General features: G+C 42.7%; 1 protein-coding gene across 1 annotated transcript in view; it reads right to left on the minus strand.

Moving 5' to 3' along the window:
- The window catches only part of slc12a9 (solute carrier family 12 member 9), an 85,185-nt gene that overhangs the window by 23,439 nt on the left and 36,417 nt on the right, over positions 1-25,329 (minus strand). The window contains exon 7 of the mRNA XM_084319687.1: positions 25,209-25,320. Within this exon, the coding sequence (XP_084175813.1) occupies positions 25,209-25,320 (112 nt within the window). The remainder of the gene's footprint in view (positions 1-25,208; positions 25,321-25,329) is intronic.

Consider the following 25,329-nt stretch of genomic DNA (forward strand, 5'->3'; position numbering starts at 1 on the left):
AGACATGGAATGAAACATATTCTGATTTAAATTGCTTTTACATTTTTTTTAACCAACAAAGGAACATTAGGATAGTGTAAATACACAGTACACACTGATTGCAATTCTCACTGGGACATACTGTACAAATTTCACACACGTCACACAGACATTCCCTTTTGTCCCTCGAGTCGTACCGTAGATCGCTGACGTCACTTTAAACTTAAAATGGCGGGCCCCATCAGAGCATTCGGCTAATAACATTAGCTTAGCGAACCTGCCACCGCACTTCTATGTGCATAAAGTGTGGTAACAAAATATCACAGCCCCTAAGACTGGGAGCGTTCTAACTCTACTGAGCATGTACCCAACATTATATGAAAAATAAAGTCATTACGACGTTTTAGTGCACTTCAAATGCTAAAGGGATTCATAACTTATAGCAGGGTCAATCTCAGTGTTAGTACTCACTGTTTCTTTTCTTTTCATACCAACATTACCTTTTTAAGTGAACGTGGTCTTGTCCTTGTTGTATCCATGTGTAATGTTGATAGTAGTGGGTGTACACAGATGAAAGAGAGCAAGTCTGTGTCTGGGATATAGGTCCCGACTCCCAGGCTATTAGCCTAGCCATCGTCTTTAGCCTCCGTCGTCTTAAATGCTATGTTCTTTTGGTAGAACTGTTCAGCTGCCGCAGGAGTGTTGAGAGAGTAGCAGATTCCGTTCATGGTTATTGGTATAAGCTGTAGTCACGAGAGACCTGGGACGCGGTTTTTACCCTCACGTATGTTATCTAGCTTGGCTTTTAGCCATAAACGCTGCTGAGCTTAACCCGGAAACGGAAATGGGAAATGCTGAAATAATAACGTGACTTATTCTAAAAGTTGTAATTATTTTGTCTCATCTTGTTTTAGTCAACATAAATTAAGATAATTCGTCATGGTTTTTGTAAACTACATTTTTGTGTCCTCAGTTGTGGTCAACGATATTTAATTAATAATTTAGTGACATTAGCGTCACATGGTCTTTAATAACGTGACATCACGTCTCGTTGTCGTCGCGGGAAAAAGCTTCCTTGACGAAGATCTTTCGTCATCAATTTCGTTGACAAAATTAACACTGCTTGGGTGTAAAAATGGACCCCCACCTCACATACGAGACCCACATCAAACACCTCTGCAAGACCTCTTTCTTTCACCTCAGGAACATCACAAAACTCCGCTCCTCACTCACTCTGGCAGATTCAGAGAAACACGTCCACGCCTTCATCTCCTCCAGGCTGAACTATTGTAATGCACTCCTCATCGGGATCCCTAGTAAAAGCATTCAAAAACTGCAATCCATCCAGAATAGTGCTGCTAGGATCCTGATGAGGGTGCGCAAACATGACCACATCACCCCCATCCTCAGATCACAACACTGGCTCCCCGTGGAACACAGGATCGAGTACAAGGTCTCCCTCCTCACTCACCAGTGTGTACACGGTGGTGCCCCTGCCTACCTCAAGGAACTCCTCACCCCCCAGTCCTCCTCACGCTCCCTCCGCTCCGGCACAGCCTACCTCCTCAAAGCCCCCAGGACTAAGCTGCACACCATGGGCGATCGAGCCTTCTGCTCGGCCGCACCCAGACTGTGGAATCCTCTCCCCAACCACCTGAGAGCACCACAAACTGTTGACACTTCTAAACGTGGACTCAAGACGTACCTTTTTAGAAAGGCCTTTTTTTGTTTTTATGTCTTATCATATGTTGTTCTGCTATGTGTTATTTTTATATATATATATATATATATATTTTTTTTTTTTGTGTTTTATTTTTTTTATTATTTTTTAAACAAACATATAAACAAACATGACAACACACGATAAGATATACAAGCATTATTAACGGTGCACATCCAATGAAATCACCATATAGTTAAATGTCTTATACAGGATATACCCCCAATACCTGCTATCTAATACCCTACACACATATGCTCTAGCTCGTACCCCCCCCCCCCCTCCCGGACCCCCCATTGGATAATGCATCCATTATCCCTCGCTCCTAACCAGACACTACCATTATATGCTAGCTTTTATTTTCTCCACCACTTCTAACCACATTGTCATTTTGGATTCATTGAGACCCAAAATTCTTGCTGTAGATATTTCTTGATAAATCACATCGAGATATGTAATAATCCAGACCTTTCGTCACATTTTTTCCGGTTGGAACCATCGTGATGCTATCAGCTTATAATTGCTGAGTCACCTCTTTCCAGAATATCTTAACTGGTGGGCAGTCCCAGTACATGTGCATAAATGTCCCCTTGTCCCCATTTGTACATAAGGAGCATTTGGAGTCTTGTTTAAGACCCATTTTTTTCAGTCTTATAGGAGTCAAGTATGTCCTGTGAATATAATTAAGATTTATTTGTTGATGGTCCGGGTTCCTTGATGTAAATCGAACATTTGCCCAGGCTTCTTGCCAATCAAAATCGCTTTCCAGGTCTGGTATATCCCTCCTCCAGACGGAGTCTAGGTGGAGGGTTTGATACGAGGACGTTAGTAATTGATGATAAAAATCTGAAACAAAACCTCTCGATGTCTCTCTTTCATAGAAGAATTTGTGGTATCTGTGGTGTTCAATTGGTATCTTTAATGGAACACCGTGAGACTTCAAACATATAACTGTGTAAAAAAATTTTTTTGCGTATTTATTCATAGCTACAGAAACCCTGTTTGTTAAAAACATCACCTAATGAGTGTATGCCTTGCTTTTCCCATATAGGGAATCTTATAGGTCGTTTTCCAATCAAGAGTGCATTGTTATTGAATAAAGGAGTATGATTATGCCATTTATGTGGATTAGAATGTTTTTTTTGTGTTTCACGCCATATCCGGATCGCATGAGTAATTATGGGGCCAAATTTCCGTTCGCATTGCTTAATTGATAATTTAGTGTATGCTATGTCCTTCAGTCTATGTGGGGCTACTATATTTTCTTCTAATTTTCTCCAGGATACTAATGCTTGGGGATCAAACCATGTTGTCAATGGTCTTAAAGTGTACGCCTTAAAATAGTGGAAAAAATCTGGAAATGCCATACCACCGTCTGCTTTGTTTCTCTGTGCGGTGGATCTTTTTATACGTGGTGGTTTGTTATTCCAAATAAATTTGTATGTGGAGGAGTGTAATTTTTTCCAGTAACCCTCTGGAGGGGGTAACGGTAGCATTGAGCTGAAGAAGTTGATTCTAGGTAGTACGTCCATCTTAACTATTGATATCCGTGCCTGTACTGAGTTTTTAAGTTTTGACCACCTATCAAGGTCGTCTTTGATTTGTTTTGGATTTTTATGTAATTGTGCTTCACCGTTTGTCTTATGGTGGGGAATATTTCCACACCCAAGCATCTAAAGTGTTTTACCATAGGTATCTCTACTGGGAGGGTTATATATTTTTTTGCAGGGCTGTTAAGTGGAAGGAAAGCCGACTTCGGCCAATTTATCTTAAATCCCGATAAATCTCCAAAGTCCTCAATCAACTCGAGCAGATGAGGCAATGTGGTGTTGGGGTTTTGCATGAACAGTATTACGTCGTGAGCATATAAACTAATTTTATGTTGTGTGCCCTTGATTACGATTGGTTCTATGGATTGGGATTGTCTTATATATTGTGCTAAAGGCTCTAATGATAGATCGAATAGTCCGGGACTAAGAGGGCAACCCTGTCTAGCTGAGCGTGATACCGGAAAGATTCCGGAGGTGATTATACCTGTTGTAATCATGGCCGATGGGTCTTTGTATACTACTTTAATCATATCAATGAAACCTTTACCTAACCCCATCCTTTCTAATACTGCCCATAGATACGACCATTCCAGCCTGTCAAAAGCGTTCATTGCATCCAGGGACAGCATCGCCTTAGGTGTGGTGTCGTCCTTGTCAGCATCTAGTACGTGCAGTATTCGTCTTATGTTATCAGTGATCAAGCGGCCTCTTATGAAGCCAGTTTGGTCCGGATGAACTAAAGACGTCATATGCTTTTGTAATCTGATGGCTAATACTTTAGAGTACAGTTTGATATCGGTTCCGAGTAGGCTTAAGGGTCTATAACTACCGCACTTGGTGGGGTCTGTCTTTTTTAAGGAGGACTGTTATGAGTGCAATATTGTCGTTCTTATGGAAGTTCCCCTCCTTGACTGAGTATAAAATCATATTTAGTAATAAGGGTCCAATTATGTCCCAACAAGAGAGGTACATTTCTGGTGGGATACCGTCTCTTCCAGGAGCCTTACCACTTTGCATTTCGGATATGGCCTTCTTGAGTTCCTCTAGTGTGATCGGTGTTTCTAACTGTTTAGCGTCATCCTCTGAAAGTTTAGGGAGATTAATTTGATTAAGATGTGTCAATTTTGTTTTGATCAAAGGTCGTTTCTGATTTATACAAGTTGGAGTAGAATTCTTTGAATGTCGCGTTTATTTCTTCAGGGTCTGTAACAAGTACTTGTTGTGCTCTAATGGTAGTTATATCTGCAAATTTTGCATTAACTCTTAATCGCATAGCTAATAGGTGACTTGGTTTAGAACCTTGAGTACTGTTGTCTTGTGCTACGTATTTGTATTTCCGATTGTTGTCTGTATATGGCATTAATCTCTTTTTTTAGTACATTAACTTGATTTTCCAGTCAAATCAAGTTGTTGTATTGTAAAGAATTAAATAACGTTGAGTAAAGTGTTTCCAGTTCAGCCAGTTTTGAGCATCGATTCTTGCGCATTTTGGAGGAAAAGCTATCAGTGAAATCCTTGATCATTCCCTTTACCGACATCCATAATATTCTGGGGTCCTGCACAGAGTTTGCATTCCTCCGTAGGAATACTGTAAGAGCTTCTTTGAGTTGTGTAATGAATTCCTTGTTATTAAGCAGCATCGAGTTAAATCGCCATCTTGGGGCTCGGGAAGATAGTATACCAAATGTTCCTTCTAGGAGTAAATAACAGTGATCTGATAATGCATTGGGTATCATTTCCACGTCATATTTATCAAATAGTCTCGGGGATGCAAAAACATAATCTATTCTGGATAATGTGTTATGTCTCGCAGATCGACAAGAGTACTTCCGGGTCGTGGGGTTAAGTGATCGCCATAAGTCATTTACACCTGTAATCTTCGACCAATCCTTTAATGCATTAGATGATTTTTTTTTGTTCGTTGGAAAAGGAGGGGTAAGATTTGTCCATCCTTGGATTCCAAATGGCATTAAAATCCGCACCAATTGGGGCGGAGCCAGGCGTTCATGGAGTGAGACGTGTTTCACGAGAGCTCCCTTCTATCGTGCAAAATACACTTTTCTCCCCATTAGTCTTTATTTTCTTTTTATTTGTTATTTATCTGCTTGTTGAGGCGTCGAGTTTCAACTACTTTCGTCGACTTTTTTCAACTTTCTGCGATGTCGGTGGAGACCAGATCCATGAGCACTCCAGCCGGCAAACTGCCACCGGGTCTACCCTCGCCGTCGCCCGGTATCAGTGAGATAACTGAAGCATGACCAAACTCCATGCAGACTTTGAGGTACGCTTCGCTGAAACACAAAGAAAAGTGCAGGCGGAATTTTTTGATACCCTTCATCGAGAGATGACAGAGGAAATTAGGTTGGCGGTCGACCCGTTGAGAGAGAAGATGGAGTTGCTACATGCTGCCTCCACGGCTAATGCTAACGAACTAGCCACGCTAACGACAGAGGCCTCACTACAGGGCGAGAGGCTGGCGTGTCTGGAGAGCTCCCTGCTGGCTAGGCAGGCTGAAGTTGCCAAACTACAGTCGGTAATTGTGGAAATGCAGTCCCGGGAGAGACGCTACAACATCAGGATTGTTGGTGTACCGGAGGGCAGTGAGGGAGGTCGTCTCTCGGAGACCATGCCGGAATTGTTGCAGAAAATACTGGGGAAAGATGTCCTCCCCAGCCCTCCCGTATGCGAGTCGGCCTACAGAGCGGGCAAGACCAGTCCTGGAGTGAACAAAGAGCCGAGGCCCATCATTGTCAAGCTAAACAGGCTACAACAGAGAGAGCTCATCATGCGGTCGGCCCGTGCCAGAAGGGGTAAACTAGGTCTCGGCGATCACAAAGTGGCCATTTTCAAAGACTTTACGCCGGAGGTTCAAGCACAGAGAGGCGAATACAAAGTGGTCATGGCCAGGCTATGGAAACTAGGCCTGAGGCCTACGCTATTCGCCCCCGCGAGATTATCTGTGCTGTGTAAGGGCGATGATCGTCGTTCATTTTGTTCGTTGGCTAAAGCGGAGGAATATCTCGGGGGGATAGCCGAGACTGTAGCTTGATAACTATGTCGGGTGAGTGACTTGGCGATGTGGGCCTAAATACATTGATAGGGCAGACTACTCACAAATGCTTGTTGTCATGCCCAGACAGGCTAACTGTCCACTGCCCATCCAAGCTAGCGGGGCATCACAATGGCTTCAGTTACTTGCTAATGCTGACCTCATGGTCGTACGTGTGTGTCGCCTCTATGAAAGCTAGCGAGCTAGCTGGACAATGTACATAACAGATTCTAGCGTGCTAGCTGGATTCATCACTAGCTTACGCGCTAGCCTCGGGCTAACTAGCAGGCTGTGTCTATCGCCCGCGCCGAGACATTCGAGACCCGTTAATGTTTACGTATTTTGGTTGTTGTTGCTGTTTAAGTGACATCGGTTTACACAATTCAACGGTGATCGGGTCCTTAACTAACTTCTTGTATGCTTTAATTTTTTATATCCAGGCTGTTTTGAGCTTTGGGCTCCAGTAGTAGAAGGTCGGTTGAGTATATATATACAATAAATGATAACAGGTTGTGTCAGGTATAGCTTATTACTATCCCCGGGTTAATGAAGGTGTTTAATTCTATTCTTATATAGGATTATGTCATTCCAGCCTTTGTGCCTGACCAGAGGGGCTGTTAAATGCGTGCACCTTGACCATAACCCTTTTTCCCTTTTCTTTTTATTGTTGCTGTTTAAATGACGTCTGTTTGCGCAATTTAACTGTGATCCGGTCCTGCCTTAGACTATCTTCTGGTATGCTTTAATTTTTTATTTTTTTTTCCTTTATCCATTTGTGCTATAACATTGCGACATTGATACGCAGATTCGGAGGTAGACGGTTTCAGGGATGATGTTGAGTTAATATATAATAATGGCTATTTTTTCCCTTATAGTTGTCTCATGTTAGGGCCAAGGCTCACGGTGGTTTTCGACCGATAACTTTATTGAATTTAAATTTTTATTTTTTATTTGTGTTTATTGGACTAGTGGGGTTTAATCAGGGGTTTATCTAGAGAGGGGGTCGGCGTGGAGAGCGTCTTATTGGATCCATGATTCCAGTGGGAAACAATAGGAGGATGACCATCCTTAGTGGATGGGGCATAGGGAGGGGATTGGAGAATGGGGATAGGAGGGTTAATATTAGGACGGGTGGGTTAGGGTATAGAGTAGAAGGAGGGGGGGTTGTAACTGGGGTGGTATTTTTCTGTGTTTTCTGTACTGTTGTCCTATATGTGTGTAATTGTTCCTCCTCTGAACTCCTGGGATTGACCGTCTGGGCCCGCCTGGATCAGCGCCTCTGTCCTCAGCCTGGCTGCACTGGTATGTTCTCCACGCATTTAGACAAATTCGACCATGGCTAAATTGAATATTTTAATTTGGAACGCAGGGGGTCTTAACGCCCCACACAAGCGTGCCAGTGTCCTTTGGTTATTGAAGAGAAGAAATATTGACATTGCTCTCCTTAGTGAGACGCATTTATTGGTGGGTGATGTGTCAAGGCTAGCAAATCGACAATATCACGTTATCTCCTCATCCTCAGTCGATGATAAGACAAAAGGAGTCGTCATAGTTACAAGACGTAACCTTGATATCAAAGTCCTGGATGTGTGGTCGGACACGGAGGGAAGGATTACTATAGCAAAAGTTGAGTTCTCTCATAGGAAGATGGCAATAATAGCATTGTATGCCCCTAACACATTTGATTCAGCGTTCTATAATACAATCACGAAGAATATGTTGGAACTTACTGGATACGCTCTCATTGTGGGTGGCGATTTTAATGCGTGCTGGGATGCGGAGATGGATAGGTCCGGGTCCTCTGAAACAAGCGACCAAAAACGGTCCTCTAAGGCCCTCAGGATGTGGGCCCAGGACACGGGGCTCGCAGACCTATGGCGCATATCCAATCCCACCCTCAAGGATTACTCTCACCTGTCAGCCAGACACAAAACCTTCTCTCGAATAGACTATGCATTCGCGTCCCCTAATATGTTTGATAGTTTCGACGTCTCATTGGTTCCCCTGGCTCTTTCGGACCACAAGGGGATTTTCCTTATGGCAACCTTTGGCAGGCTCTCCACGAGAGCTCCCAGGTGGCGTTTTAACTCAACCTTATTAAAGAACGATGATTTCTGTTCTGAGTTCAGGAGTAAACTAGCTGAATTATTGCAGATCAATGTTGGCACGGTCGAAGACCCCAGGGTCCTGTGGAACGCATTGAAAGGATTTATCAGGGGTCATGTCACACTTTTCGCCTCCAATTTGCGTAAATCCCGGTCAAAAAACTAGAAGGACTGGAAACATTATATGCGGACCTATACGCATCTTTGCAAACTAACTATAGTGAAACACACAACGTAAGATAGTCAAGAAAGAAATAAACTCCATACTTAAACAACAGTCTGAGTTCTTGATACATAGGACAAGGCAAAATTACTACTTTCATGGTTCCAGGCCTAGCCATCTATTGGCAATGAAAATACGCTCGAATGATCATTTCTCGGATATCCCTTCGATCAAGACGCGACAGGGTACAGTCACTACTGATTCGAAAAAGATCAACGACACTTTTAAAGAGTTTTACTCACAGTTATATAGCTCAGAGGTTAATTTCGATAACTCTAAATTTGAATCGTTCATTGGCGGGCTTGAGATACCCCACATTTCTGAGGAAGAGGCTAAGGAACTGGGGAAACCGATCACTCTTATGGAACTAAGGGAGACGATTGCTGAAATGCAGAGGGGTAAGGCACCAGGCTGGGATGGTATTCCACCCGAGGTATATTTAGCTTTCTGGGACCAACTGGGTCCATTGATGCTCGATATGATCAATTACGCTATCGAACAAGGGGAGTTCTCAAGAGATGTCAACATGGCGTTGATTTCTTTACTTCTCAAGAAGGATAAAGATCCCAATGATTGTGGTAGCTATAGGCCCTTGAGTCTTCTCGGGGCCGATCTAAAAGTGTTTGCCAAGGTGCTGGCCCGCCGCCTGCAGAGATTTATGATGGTATTGGTACACTGCGATCAGACTGGTTTTATCCCGGGGCGCCTGGCTGCAGATAATCTTAGGAGGCTGTTGCATGTAGTCGATAACAGTAAAGACAATACAGCTCCATCCACAGTTCTGTCTTTGGATGCCATGAAGGCGTTTGACAGACTAGAGTGGTCATACCTGTGGAAGGTACTTGAGGTTATGGGTCTTGGAAAGAGTTTTATTCATATGATTAAAGTCCTGTATGCCTCGCCGTCGGCAATGATACTGACAGGCAAAAACTGTTCCACACTTTTTCCAGTCTCCAGATCTTCTAGACAGGGTTGTCCTCTGAGCCCAGGACTATTCGCGCTTTCCCTCGAACCATTGGCCTAATTTATTAGGCAATCGGAGGACATCGTCCCCATAATGATCAATAATACACCACACAAAATTGCTCTCTATGCGGATGACCTACTGATTTTTATGGACGACCCTTCCCGGTCGGCCACAAAATTACTGGGAATAATCGACGACTTTGGTAAATTGTCAGGCTTTAAGATTAACTGGAACAAATCAGCCTGCCTACCTCTTAATGAGCTGGCCAAGGCGGTGCAACTACCAGCTGATATCCCCATAGTGGAACATTTTAAATACTTAGGCATAGATATTCCCCACGCTGAGTCAAACTACTAAGTACAACTTCACGGGTACTTATGATAAAATACGCCAGGATCTAGACAGATGGTCGTCCCTTCCTAACTCCTTACAAGCCCGGGCTTCCATAATCAAAATGAACGTCCTGCCTAGGATAAATTTTGTTAGCTCAATGCTCCCCCTGCCCCCTCCAATAGACCACTGGCGCAAGGTACAATCGATGGTATCTAAGTTTATCTGGAATAACAAATGCCCGAGAATCAAAAGAGCTACTACTCAACGTAGGAAACAAGATGGGGGCCTCGCAATCCCTGATTCTAAGCTTTATTTCTGGTCCTTTTCACTGAGACCTCTGATGGGCTGGCTAGACCCTGTAGATGCTGTATCTTGGCGCTCCTTAGAAGTGGCGGCGGTCTCACCGCTAAGATTGCAGGATGTGGTGTAATCCACTGTCCCTATTTCGAAATGCCGACTGAGGTATGGACCGATCATAACTCACGTGATCCAAACGTGGCGTAATGTACAGAAGTCGTGTGGGGTTAAATGCCCATGGCACCTGGACTCTCCAATTTTTAATAACCAGCAATTACTTGTTGGGCACAAGCCGGTTAATATTCCTCAATGGCAAAGGAGGGGAGTTCATACTCTGGAGGATATTTATGATAAGAACGGCCTCCGTGCGTTTCAGGACTTAAGAGAATTTTATGATCTTCCCGGCGAGTCCTTCTTTCTTTACCTTCAACTAAGGTCAGCGCTGAGGGCGCATGGCGTGCCGTGGGCTCAAGCTTTGCACCCACACCCCTTCCTCAGGCTCATAGTGGACAGGACGACCTCCAGAGGGTTTGTCTCAGACTTTTATATGCTCTTAATTCAATCCACGTATAAAAATGTATCATTGGATACAATCTGGCGTGTGGATATCCTGGAGTTGGACCCCGAGTTTGACTGGGATGATGTTTGGGAAAATGTGGCATTGTCTTCCCGCAACCCCAATCACCAGCAAATTAATTTTAATTATATTCATAGGACCTATCTTACACCTAGGAAGCTATTTGCTATGGGACTGATAACCGACTCTCGGTGCACTTTGTGCTCTCAAAAGGCCACTGGCACTTATATGCATGTATTGGGATTGCCCACCAGTGGCCCGCTTCTGGAGGTCAATAACGGACAAACTTTCAGATCTGTGTGGCTTAACTATCCCATTCACAGCTGTTACGCTACTCCTGAACGATATAACAACACTACCCGCGTCCGTACAACTGAAAAGGGTTGTCCTAGCGGGCGTCACAGCAGCGAAGAAGCTAATAGCATTGAGATGGAAGGAGCCTGAGAAGCTCACAGTGATTAACTGGTCCCTAACACTGTTGGATGTGATTTATCTTGAGATATCCACGGCGCGGGTGATTGGGGTGGAGCAGGCTGGGATTGACCTGTGGTTCGCAGCAGCTGAGAATGTTTTTATCTCTGTTTTGGTACTCTTGTTTTTTTTCTATTTTTAGTGCTGCTAATAGTTTTTAATATGCTCCCCCTGTACAGCACTTTGTGCCCCTGTGGCTGTTAAAGCGCTTTATAAATAAAGTTGGATTGGATTGGATTGGAAGGTCAGGACCGCCGTGTGCGGCTGAGTGGGGTTGGGGTGCTTGTTCGGGGGAGTCCGGCGGTCTCGTGGGATGGGGAGGAGGAAATGTCTTGTCTGTCTTGTCTTTTGTGATGTCTTGAATTTAACTGGGGATTTTATTGGGGGGCAGCTATTTAGCCATTTCTTCACTATTTGGTCATTTATTAGATAGTACCCCTTGAATTTAAAATTTTAAAAGGTTGAACTCTGTTTTCTTTTCTTTTTGTCTTTATAATTTATAAATTGTTATTTCTGTATTATTATTGTTTGTTATTTTCCTGTGAAGTTCTGTGTATTGTGATTGTGATTAATGTGTTGTCTTGTTTCATGTAAATAATAATCAAAATAATGATAAAAAAAAAATCTGCACCAATTATAAATGAGTAATCGGGAAGGTCTAACATTGCTTTGGTAAGTGTAGTGAAGAAACCAACTTCGTACAAATTTGGGGCGTATACCGCTACCAACGCTATTTTCCTGTTCTTGTGTACAATCTTAGCTATAGTTATCCGACCATCTGCATCAGACCATACTCCCTTCAATTCAATATTCAACTTCCGTCTAACGACTATGGCTACTCCCCGAGTTATCGTTCCAAAGGAAGAGTGACTAATGTTATGATATGTGTTGTCCGCTAACGTATCTGTCTTTCTCTAAAATGTGCGTTTCGCTTAGCAGAGCCACATCCACCTGTTCTTTTTTCATCAGTGTGAGCACGCTTTTGCGTTTGTGTTGATTATTTATTCCCCCAGTGTTCCAGATCATTATATTCAAACTAGCCATAATCTATACATGTTGTTGTGTAGTTGTTGGTGGTAATGCTTCTGGAGTGCGAAGCAACAATAGATATACTTAAGCATTACATCACACGCAGGAGTGGTTTGTGACCAATAAACCATGCCTAGGGGTGATCGTTAGGCCCGAGGCGCAGCCGAGGGTCGTTAGACCCCCCTAGGCATGGTTTATTGGTCACAAATCACGACTGCACGTGGTGTAAAGCTTTTATACAACTGCCAGATTCATCCAACCTTATTTCTATACAATAAACACACATTAATCGAAGATTTATTGAAAAAACCATCCGCCAGAAAAAGTTGTTCCCACAACTACAAAAAAGACAAGTTGCCTCCATGTGGAAGCAGCTTGAAGTGCATCCAACCAAACTAACACATCCAACTGTGTATTATTGGAATGATTGAGAGAAGTTGCCTCGTGTGGAAGCAGCTTGAAGTGCATCCAACCAACTAACACATCCAACTGTGTATTATTGGAATGATTGATTGAAAATTTTATTACCAGATGCAGAATGGGTACAATACAGTACGGCTCAATACACACAATTGTTAAGGGAATGCAGACCTACTTTCCATAGAACTTCATTCTTAGATGCTTCTATATAAAGTAGGTAAAACAAATTAAAAGGTTTTCTTTGCCCTATAGGAAAAAAAACGTTTTCTTCGCCCTATTTTTTTATTTATTTCTTTTAGCCTAAACTTAACCAGTTGGAAACCAGGGGTACAGTAATAAAATTAGCAATCAACCAATCAATCAATTCAATAGACCATGCTCACTTAAAACAGCGCTGCTTCTCTCTCTGACTCCCCCGCTGTTGCAGACAGGAGTGTGTGTGTGTGTGCGTGTGTGTGCGTGTGCGTGTGCGTGTGTGTGTGTGTGTGTGTGTGTGTGTGTGTGTGTGTGTGTGTGTGTGTGTGTTTGTGGGTACGCCAGCGTCGGACAGTGTGAGAGTGAACGCTGCAGTCAGTGGGAAGGAAGTAGAAATTTAAATCAATCAATTAATCTATCAATCAATCCGCGATTTTTCTTTTGTTCTAGATTGACTCAAGACCCATCAATTACATCATCCAACATTGTTTAAAGGACTAACACATTCCCCTTGACAGAATCGCTTCATATTTAGTCGTTATGGGCTTATGGCGCTATCAACATTCTGGCGCTATCAACATTCTCCCGGAGTGAGCCGGCGGAGTGATTATGTGATTCGGTTGTGGGCGGGTCCTGAGCCCAGGACCGTGGATTGTTGCCAATAAAGACGTGTAAATGGCCAATCAGAATCGAGAAATTTGCATGCCGTTGTATAAATCCAACTATTGAGGTCCCGTTGAGAACCGAGCTTAAAAACATGCATATATACAAATAAAAATCCCCTAATCCCCCCTCCCACCGAGAGTCGTACAGGACTGTGTTCCATAGACACATCCTACGCGTATGACTCCCTCCCTTAAGCCACCGGGTTGCCCAAAATGAGCTTTGTAACCCTAATCTTCCTATGCTAATTGCCATAGGATCTAAAACTTTCATTCTAATTCAATAGAATGTCGCTTTTTGGTCGTGCGCCTTCCTATTAATGTAATAACAATAGTGTGAAAATTTTAAAATATACCTTCATTGATATATTCATTTGAACCTTCTACTAACTTATGTTGGAACCATCAGAAAGAGGAAGAGTGGAGAAAAATATTAACACCATCAAAAAAAAAGAAATAGAAATAAAAAAGAAAATCAAAAAAAGAGTGAGACTTAAAAAATGAATAAAGAGAAAAACAGAGACTTTTAGAGCTACATTATGCAAATCACTAAATCAATGGAGTAATTATTTAAAATATTAGAATAACCTTGTCATGCTTGTACCTTTAGATGTGGCTGATGTTTTTTTAAAGCCTTATTGAACTTACGTCATTGGATCATATGCTTATACATACCGGATGTTAGGAGTGTATTATATTCTAGAAGGTTGTAGAATACTCTTGTGAATTCGTAAACACTGCTTGTATGTTCCAGAATGATCTTCCTACCCAGGAGTCATGACCCAATAGTATTTTCCGTATTTTTATTTAATTCTTTTAACTCTGTAGCACTCTGAGATTCTCAGGAATGTAGGGTGCGTTACAAATGAAATGTATTATTATTAGACCAGGGGTTCTCAAACTTTTTTATACCACAACCCCATTTTATTTAGGAATTTTTTTGGCGACCCCACACTTAACACATTGAGTGCCGACGACGAGATTAGTCGTGTTAACTCGCCATGCGTTGAGTGCCAATGACGAGTTCTCGTCATTTTCTCATTTTTGCTTTTATTAGCAATATCCATTCATTTTTCATCCATCCAGCCTGACGTTATCATTGGGAATGGGTCTGAGCTCGAAAAGGTCAAATACCGCCGCTTATCGTCTCCCGGATGGTAATGCACATCATTGGATTAGATTGGGTGGGCATGTGCATCAGAAAAAAAGTCCGGCCGGGGTTTTCCCTTCTCTGGCAAGCAGTATCGTGTTATCACATTCACTGGCGAGGCTCGGAGCAGCGTCGATTATGTGTTTTGGTGCTATAACGTTGGATCAATAAACGCGATAAATATTTGGAATGGCGATCAGGAATTGGATTAATCTTTTTGCAGAACATCTGATGTGAGGTAAGGACTATTTTACCAGTATTGGGTTAATCAGATGTTTTTTTTCTCAGCCATCGCAGCGTGTCTGTGTGTGTGTGTATGACGTTAGCGCTGACCAGGTCATGGATAATAGATTTTTCAGCCCGCTTCTCTAGTGTGCATAAGTACACATACTATCGATAATCTAGCGTTTATTTGAAAACGATTCATAAATCAGCCGAAAAATGATGTGTGTTTTGTGTATTCCACTAAAGAGCTATTATCGCGGAATTTCTCTGGAATTACTAGAACTCTCCAAAACTATACTCGTATTCAAAACGGTATAAAACGGAAATGTACCAATGAAAAAACAATCCGTTTCATACATGTTGACTGCAAGCAAGTCATTGATAAGCGAGGGGTGTTTTAGACCCATAGCCATAATTTAAGATATAGTTTAAGCCTTCACAAATTTCCCCGACCTCCCATTTACTTCAGTGCTGGCACTCTAGCCCATATATGGTCAAAGGGGCATGGCACTCAAGAGTCAAGTCAAGAGTCAAGAGTCACTTTATTGTCCCATCAGCTGGGAAATTTGTCTTGGGCTTACACCCACTACAGCCAGACACATACATACAGACATGACACATCACAACTGACTCCAAACAATACACAATATAAAAGATACAGTAAAGTACCTGCACAGCAGGATGTCTGGCAACACCACATTAGAATAGTATACACAAATAATATAATATTAATATTATAGTATACACGATAATATAACAACCAAATATCCGTTATTCGATAGTTGCCCTTTATCTGGCACTATTTAAAAGTTTAACCAAGATCGGAGTTTTTAAACCCATTTAGTCTAGAGCGTGGAACTCTAAACCTCCTCCCAGAGGGCAGTAGCTCATACTCTGCATGTAAGACATGGGAGGGGTCCGAGACTATATTGGCTTGCCTTAGAGTAGCCTGTTAAAAAATAGACTGCAGGGATGGGTGACCTTTCACCCCTATGATCTTACATGCAGTCTGCATCAGACGGACCAGTTTGGACTTTAGTTGTACAGACAGGTTACCAAACCAAGCTGTAATACCGTATCTGATGAGACTCTCTAATACAGATTGGTAGAAAAGTAACATACATTTTTGATCTACACCATGCACTCTAAGGCGACGTAGAAAGTGCAGTCGTTGTTGTAGTCTGCTACACAGGCTATCTACATGGGTGTTCCAGGTTAGTGTGTTATCGACAAAAATCCCAAGATATTTATATGAAGAGACCTGCGAGATGGACTGTGTGTGGATGACCACAGGCCTGTGGTCCCCAACACCTCTGGGGTCAAACACCATCTCCTCAGTCTTCTTAACATTTAAAACCAGACAGTTATTGTCGCACCAGTTTACAAACCTCTGGATTTCCGAATAATAGTCAGCTAGGTCACTGTCATTCTTAATTAGAGCAAAAATGTTAGTGTCATCAGAAAATTTTATGAAGCGGTTGTTAGGATAGATGCTTCTGCACTCGTTTGTATAGAAGGTAAAAAGCACAGGTGAACTTACTATACCCTGGGGAGCTCCAGTGCTCAGGGTTCTAGATGAACGTCAGCAAAACAAAGGAGATGATTGTGGACTTCAGGAGGTCGGGGGTCAAGGAATACAGCCCCCTCAGCATCGATGGGGCACCGGTTGAGAGAGTCAACAGCTTTAAGTACCTCGGAGCCTACATATCCGAGGACTTGACATGGACCACACACATTGACAGTGTTGTGAAGAAGGCACGACAACGCCTCTACTTCCTCAGGCGCCTAAGGAAGTTCCAAGTCAGTCAGAAGATCCTTAAGAACTTCTACTCATGTACAATAGAGAGCATCCTGACTGGCAACATCACCTCCTGGTTTGGGAATAGCACTGCACAAGACCGAAGCAGACTACAAAGAGTGACACGTTCAGCCGAACGCACAATTGGAGGGGGGCTCCCCACCCTCCAGAACATTTACAACAAGCGGTGCAGGGGCAAGGCTAAGAGAATCATTAAAGACTCCAGTCACCCGAACAACTGCCTCTTTGAACTGCTGCGGTCAGGTAAGCGATACCGGAGTCTCAAGGCGAGCACAGAAAGACTCAGAAGAAGCTTCTATCCCCAGGCCATCAGGCTGCTCAACGAACAATGAACACTACACAACAACAACCATCAAACGCACATAGCACACACATCCACACGCACACACTCACTTTAAACAAACACACTGTAGCACCCACTCCACACACTTTATAGCACACACTCACTTTAAACAAACACACTGTAGCACCCACTCCCCACACTTTATATTTATTGATGAAGTATTGCACTACAACTCGTACACCTTACTGTAAATTGTACCTAAATTGTACCTCATCCCATTTCTGCTTTGCACTATATAGTATTGTACATTAGTACACTGCATAGTATTGTATATTATATGGTAACTCAGTTACATCTATTCTGCATCGAACATTGTACATATGTCTATACTGAACACTGTGACCTCATTTTCTACTTCTAATTTACATGCTATACTGTGTTATTTGATACTATCTTGTCTAGCACAGTCTCTGGAGCATAACAGTAAGAAGCATTTTGTATGAAAGTATTCTGTACTTCTGTATGACAACTATTAAAGAAACTTGAAACTTGAAACTAGATTCTGAAAGAGTGCCGTTAACACTGACCCGCTGTGTACGGTTAATTAAAAAGGAATGATACCATTTTATAATGAGAGGGTGGACATTAAGCCCATTCAGCTTCTCAATTAAAAGGTGCGGCTGTATCATATTAATAGCTGAACTAAAATCTACAAATAAAAGTCGGACATAAGAGGTAGGATCCTCTAAGTGCTTAGATATAAAATGAACCAAGGCTGAGGCCGCATCATCAGTACCTGTATTACACCTATAAGCTAAATGAAAAGGATCCAAAGAACAGCTGACATCAAGTTTTCACTAGATTGATAATTATTTTCTCTAAACACTTCATGACCACTGAGGTCAAAGCAACTGGTCGAAAGTCATTATTTTCCTTGCAGCTAGCTTTCTTAGGAACAGGAATAATAATAGAGTCTTTCCAGGTGGGGCGGAACAGTGTGAGAGTCCAGAGACTTCTGGTAGATTGGGCACCAGGCCTCTGCCAGCTCCTCACTGCATGACTTCAGCATGCGGTAGGGGTGGACGGTATACAGTATAAATTTGCGCTACGGTATGGATTTTGACTATACCTTGTGACCGGTAGAGCAACTCTAAAATAGCAATGACGTCACGTAACCACAGCCAGTGCGACTATTTCACTCGCATTTGCCCCTAAAAATAGATAGAATTAGATATAGATAATAGATAATATGTGCGAACTGGAAAAAGTTATTTAGGAGCACAGAGGCGCGCAGTGGGCGTGTCAACGCGCAATTGTCATTTCATAATAGACACGGAACAGAGCGGACCTTCAATTCTAGAAGCAAACTAGTAGCTCTTCCACCCTGCGTTTGAAGGCTGTGTGACAACTTCTCGCGAGTCGCGCAGTTTAGTTTCTATGTGTAATGTAAACTCTGCGACGGATCCAATCGTCTAACATGCTTTGCATCCTCGCCATTCTGGAATGCCCACGTCGCGTTAAAACCTTATGTAATGTTAACTATTGATGTAGCCTCAGAAAGCTAACGTTAGCTGGCTCCACTCCTACTGTAGCAGCCTGTTGATGTACTAGCCTCAGAAAGCTAACGTTAGCTCCACTCTAGCAGCCTGTTGATGTACTAGCCTCAGCAAGTTAACGTTAGCTGCACTCTAGCAGCCCCCTCCCTCCCTCTCTCACTCAGTCTCCCCCATCCCTCTCTCTCTCTCTCTCTCTCTCTCTCTCTCTGCTAACAATCCTGATTCGATTCTTGAGGGAGGGGTGGGGGGGAACACTGTACAACTGTACAAGCAAAACTGTACATTGGAATATTGACAACCATACTTGGTCATTTACTGTACATTGGAGGGGGTTGGGTTAGGACATTTACATGGGCCAGTTTCGAATTGCAGTCTCCCGTAGGTGTTCTTTGAGAGTGTTTTTGAAAGTGGGTAGTGATTCACATTCCTTTACAGCTTTGGGTAGGGCGTTCCACATTGATGTGGCATAATTGCGAAACGTGTTTAGTCCCTTGTTTGAGCCGAATCTGGGTTTAACATGATTTGTGGAGCTCCCTCTGGTGTTGTGATCGTGGTATTCACTAACCTTTGGGAAGTATTTTGACATGTACATGGGTACCTTGGTCGTGTAGTGTATCTTGTAGACCAGGCCCATTGCAAGTTGCTGTACTCTGTCGTCTACTCTAAGCCATCCTAGGTTGCAGGGGTGAGGTGGGTTCTAGGAGTAAGGTCAAGCAGTAGTCTGACCAGTTTGTTAAGATGTTTGTAATTTTGTTTTTAGCGCCTTTGAGGTGCTTTGGTACCATGAGGTGAAAGCATAGTCGTAGTACCCTTGTATGAGTGCTCCTGCCAGAGTCCTCAGGGTGTTCTTGTTTACCAGAGAGGAGATCCGGTACAAGAATCAAGTTCGTTGGTTGACTTTTTTTATTATATTGGATGCCATTTTGTCACAGGAAAGATTAGCCTCTAGGATGGAGCCCAGGGCCCTCATTTATCAATTTTTCTCAGAAAGTATTCTATTTTCATACGTAAGCACAGAATTTAGAATGTGTGCACGCACAAAAAAAACGGGACTTATCACACGTGCGTACACAGGTCCTACGCACACCTGTCTTGATAAATATGACTTTGATCCTACGTTTGAGCTTGTGCACTGTTTTAAGTATTTGCATACCAGAACCGCCCCGATTAACCATATGCGGTAATGGAACACCCCCATGAAATGTGGAAAAGTGGACTAACCCGAGCGAACTCTGAGAGACTTCACTGAGAGCGAGATTGATCAACGTATACAGCATTTCCCGTTGTGAACAATCTTATTTGGAAACATGACACACAGAATAATAGTATTTAGCGTTTTATTTTAAACAATATTTAATCGTATGATTATAGATATTTTTAGAGAATAAATAAATCCAATGAAGTTGCCAAGTTCACAGACAACTCTGCGCTCTAATGCCTATTATGTGCGCTCATCATGAGCCCGTTCTGGTCAGAGTCATATGGCTTCAGTGGATAACTATGATCTGCATTTAAGTGAATATGAATGAGACTCCGGCCACCGGCACATTATCAGCCAAAATGCGCATCGCAGATTATCTGTACATTGACCAAGTGGAATCCCGTTCACATTACTGATTACTGATGGAGCAAACTCTGAGAGATTGTTCACAGAGGCGCTGCCGAACCAAGATCAAGTCAAGTCAAGTCAAGAGTTTTAATTGTCACGGCATACAGGTATACAATGAAATGCGGGTGGTCTTGCCCGCAACGATGTGCAATACAGTGGTACAACATATAATAGAATCAAAAAATGAAAAAACAACATTGTGCAGTAAACAGGTAACAGGTAACATGGAGTGACATCTCGGTATCTGTACATAGTTATTTACAGAGCATATGGGACATGCTAGTTAGCTTTGGTAGTGCAATACACTGTTCCTGTTATTCTAATTTAAAGTGTCCTTTCCTTTTGGCCATAAGTGTGCGTGTGTGCGACATGAGTGTGTGCCCGCTCATGTTAAAGTGTTAAGTGGCTGCTCGTGTGTGAGCGTGCACAGCGTGCGTGTCGTGTGTGTGTTCATGTGTGCTTGTGTGTGGATAGTTCAATGTTCTGAGCACTCAATGTTCATTGTTCAGGGCTCTGATGGCCTGGGGGAAGAAGCTGAGCCTAAGCCGCTCTGTCCTAGTAGCTGGGGTTCGCAGGCGTCTGCCTGACCTCAGCAGCTGGAACAGGCTGTTATTGGGGTGGTGAGGGTCTTTCATTTCAAGATATAATATGATGTGTATAATATAATGTGTGTAGAGGCATATGATACAATCTATTTTGTTGTTGGTATTAGGCAGCCTATATGAAGTACATATAATAGCAGCGAGCCCATAGCCTACATTATGCAACAGTAACTTGCGCATATAATAACACACAGCCCTGCGAAGCCTGCATACAGTAAACTAACTTGATCATTAATCTAGCTGTTGTATCTTTACGCTTATGAAAACATTAAATAATATGTATAGGCTATAGGCCGTCGCTTTAGCCTATATTCTCAAATTGCATTTAATGGCTGAATGAATGAATGAATGAAAACTTTATTTAACAGATTGCAGAATGGGTACAATACAGTACGGCTCAATACACACAATTATTAAGGGGATGCAGACCAGAGAAAGACTTTTGTCTTGTTTACATCAGGGTCCCCCAACTCGAGTCCTCGATATCCTCGCGGACGGACCAGTATACTTTTATATCATATCATATTCATATCATAGTTTACTCTATCAGCCTACCAGCATGTAATACGTTCTTTGTTAGAACTCAACTCGTTATTATTTTGCGCATAGATTGCAGAAATACGGGGACGTTTTGATTTAGGCTTTGACACAGAATACAAGTCATGATATCACCCACACGATATATGCTCTGTGTCCAGAGCATGTATGTTTTTCATTCATTTAAGACACATTTATTGCAAGGGTTTTGTATACACATACACTCAACAAATAACCTCCGTCTGTTCTCGTTGCAATGCGTTTATATCGTGGGTGTTCATATGACTTGTATTGTGCCTACAGCTTCGGGGTTCCACTTATTACGTTCAACAATGGCAAAGCCTTTTAAATATAATCAAAACGTTCCCGTATTTCTGCAATATATGTGCAAAATAATAACGAGTTGAGTTACGCGGAGCGCAGTCAGTGCTTATTTCCACGTTGTAAAAATATTCTACCACCGGGCGCCAACTACGCATGGTCCGACCTGTGCTTAAATATACGCACAAAGTCAAGCACAAGTTCAAATTGATAAATCCCACACTTTGCTTAGAAATGATCGTACGCACGGATTACGCACATATCTGTGCGTACGTCACGTTGATAAATGAGGGCCCAGGTAGGTAATTTCATCTTTTCTTGTGACAATATTGTCACCCACTGTAACTGAGAAGCCGTCGGTCTTGCTGAGTTTGTTATTTGCTATAGTATAGCTCAGCAGCTGTAACAGAATCATTTGATTATTTTTGATTATTTACGTTAACGACAAAAAAAATCAGCAGTCTCAAACCTGGCATAAAAGTTATTAAGTTCGTTGGCCTTCTCACCCTCATTTAGAACACTAAGAGACCTTTTAGCTGGGGCCATATTTGTCATAAACTTCATAGAGTCCCACCATTTTTTTGTGTTCATAGAAGAGCAATGGGATTCAAATTTCTCTGTTTCCTCCTCGCCCCCCTTAATTTCTGATTCAATTCTTTCTGGATATTCCTCATGGCCACAAGATCCTTGTTTCTGAATGCAATTATCTTCTTAACTATGCACTCTTTAATTTCCTTTGAAATATAAGATTTATAAATTTATTAACACTCAGTGTTAATGTATCACGTAATTTCAGTGTGGAAATAAGGAATATCAAAATAAAAGCACATGTTGAACTTTATCATGCATATTTATTAGAACATTATAACTATGTTATCAATTAAATTAATGAATATTGTCAACAAAAGCAACGAAATTGTTTCTGTATACACATTTATAAAACAAGGCATATTTAGCCCAAATATGTTGCCAGAACATAAAAAATAAAAATTGCGTTCACATGCACTTTACAAGAATTAAAAAAAAAACTAGACTTAATGGGAAGGGTGTGCTTGTACATTTGAACAGTTCCATGATACGTGGCTGCGTTGTGCTGAGAAAGAGGCGCAGATCCGCTTCTACTCGAGATCTGTATTTATTTTTTAATGTCAGTTCCAAAAATCCGGCCTCACAGATGTATGTTGATGCGAACGGGACAAGCTTTCTCGGCACAGCATTACACAACACTGGGTACTCGTTCTGGACTGATTTGCGAGGGCCTGTACAGTGAACTTGAATTTCTCGTCACACGAAAGATCAATTTGCGCCTCCTGCTCACACAGTGGGAGGCATGTTGTGTCATGCGTAATGAACGGATCTAGGATCCAGTTGTCCAAGTTGTCTGTGCTCTCCGTGTAATAGTTCCGAAATGGTTCAATGAGCACTTCTATGTGGCTACAGATGATGGGCTTAAAATAATTTTTTGCAACCTTCTGTTCCTCCAAAAAGCAATCAAGCTGAGTAAATACCCCAAAATCTCTGCTGATTATCCTGGAGTGCCACAAACTGAGTTAATCCAGCTGTCCATTTTAGCTGCGAGTCCAAACAGGTCTGTGTCCAGACCTTGTAGTCCCAGATTCAACGCATTGAGGCGGTCAAAGATCTGGGCTAGATTCATTATCAGCACATTTCTCTGCCAATAGGTTGTTTTTGTCTGCAAGGAAAATCCGGGCTCTCTCTCTCCACGCTTCTGACAACAAACCTATCCATTGCGAGTGTCAAGGTTACACACAAAAGGCGAGCCGTGGTCTCCGTGATTATATATGCGCAGGATGTAGTGAGATGTGGAATACTGTGTCGGCCTCCGTTGATGAAGGGTCGAGGCATGGCAAATACTAGGGATGCCCCGATCGATCGGCCACCGATCGTTATCGGCCGATAATCAGTATAAATATGCGATCGGGGAATTCCGATAATTAGTCATATTCGCCGATCGCGGAAACTGATCAAGTGGATATCTCACTCGCTTGTCTCAGACGCACAGGACCTGCAAACTGCTCCTCCTCCCTAGCCCCGCCCGTACCCGTGTAGTTTGTAAACACAGAGGAGGCGGACCTCCTCTGCTGAGTCTAGATAGTGCATTCGACCTGAGCTAACGTTAGCTACCTAGCTATCGTTACTGTTTAAACAAAATTACCCAGTCAACTATTCACTTTTAGTAGGCATTGTCTAACGGTATTTAGCCGGCTAGCTACTGATAGCTCCGGATATCAACAAATGCCCCAGAAGTCTAGTGGTCCATGTTGATATCTCCGTTAGCTTGCGTTAGCTGACGTTAGTTCACCGTTCAAAACGAAATGTCCGATTGAACTAAATAGTTGTCTTAACGTCATCTAGCCGGCTAGCAGTAGCTACAGATAGCTCCTGATATCAATGTCTTATATCAATGTCTTATAACATCTAGTCGGCCAGCTACCGATAGCTCCTGACATCAACAAACGCTCCACAAAGTCTAGTAGAGAGAGACGTGTATGCTACCTGTTAGCTCACGTTAGCGCAAGTTAGTTCACCGTTCAAAACGAAATGTCCCATTGAACTAAATAATTCACTGAGGCGTTGTATTAACGTTATATATCCGGCTAGCAGTAGCTACAGATAGCTCCTGATATCAATGTCTTATAACACTGATTCGATGCGTATTCGAGCTGAGGGCTTGCTGAGCACAGTTAAGTAACGTTATGCCAATAGGGTCCAGGTGGAGCGCCGGAGAATCCTGGCCGTAGCTCTGCTCGAGGCTACTCGAGTATAGGTCCAGGTGCAGCTCCGGAGAATCCTGGCCGTAGTTGGAGGCTACTAGAGTACACACAGACAGTGGAGCTTGTTGCGTGGTGGCGATGTCTCGCAGATAATACAAGTACAAGTCTAATTATATAATATATATATTTTATTAAAAAAAAAAAAAGAAAATTATATAAAATAATTTTTAATTTCTTTTTAATCAAAAACGATCGGTATCGGATCGGTATCGGCCGATATGGCTCACGACGATCGGTGATCGGTATCGGTGGCAAAAAACGTGATCGGGGCATCCCTAGCAAATACAAACAGCTTCCAGGTGGAAAACTCAATCCGAGTTGGGCTTGTCGGTTTTTCTCTATTTATTTTTTTGCCAATGAACTGTCACCTACCTGCGACCCCACGTTGGGTCGCGACCCGTAGTTTGAGAACCGCTGGTGTAGACTATGACATGCCTCCTGCGATACATGTGGAGTCGCCAGCCACTTCTTTTCACTGGGAGAGCACACACAGAGGTTCACACACCATCTCCCCCAGATCCCCTCCCTGCTGAACATGCACCCCGACCAACCAGTAGGAGTCACTGTTGCAACAACCAGGACTCATTCCCACCGGCTTCCCACTCGTGAACACTGACAATTGTGTTCGTAGGAACGACTGACCAAAACAGACGTACCAATTTGCGGTCGACCACCTACCGCCCCAATGTCAGCATACCATTGGACAGTAATACTGGACTTGCAACGATTCTCACCTGTCACAGGTGGCGCTGACGAGGAAGAACATCAGGACGTAGACTGTGAAGGTGTAAAGGACCGCTATGATGGTGCCCTTAGGAATGGAGACACTAGGGGTCTTCAGCTCCCCTTCAGAAG

This window comes from Notolepis coatsorum, assembly GCF_963971535.1.
Source record: "Notolepis coatsorum genome assembly, chromosome: 8".
NCBI classification, from domain to species: Eukaryota; Metazoa; Chordata; class Actinopteri; order Aulopiformes; family Paralepididae; genus Notolepis; species Notolepis coatsorum.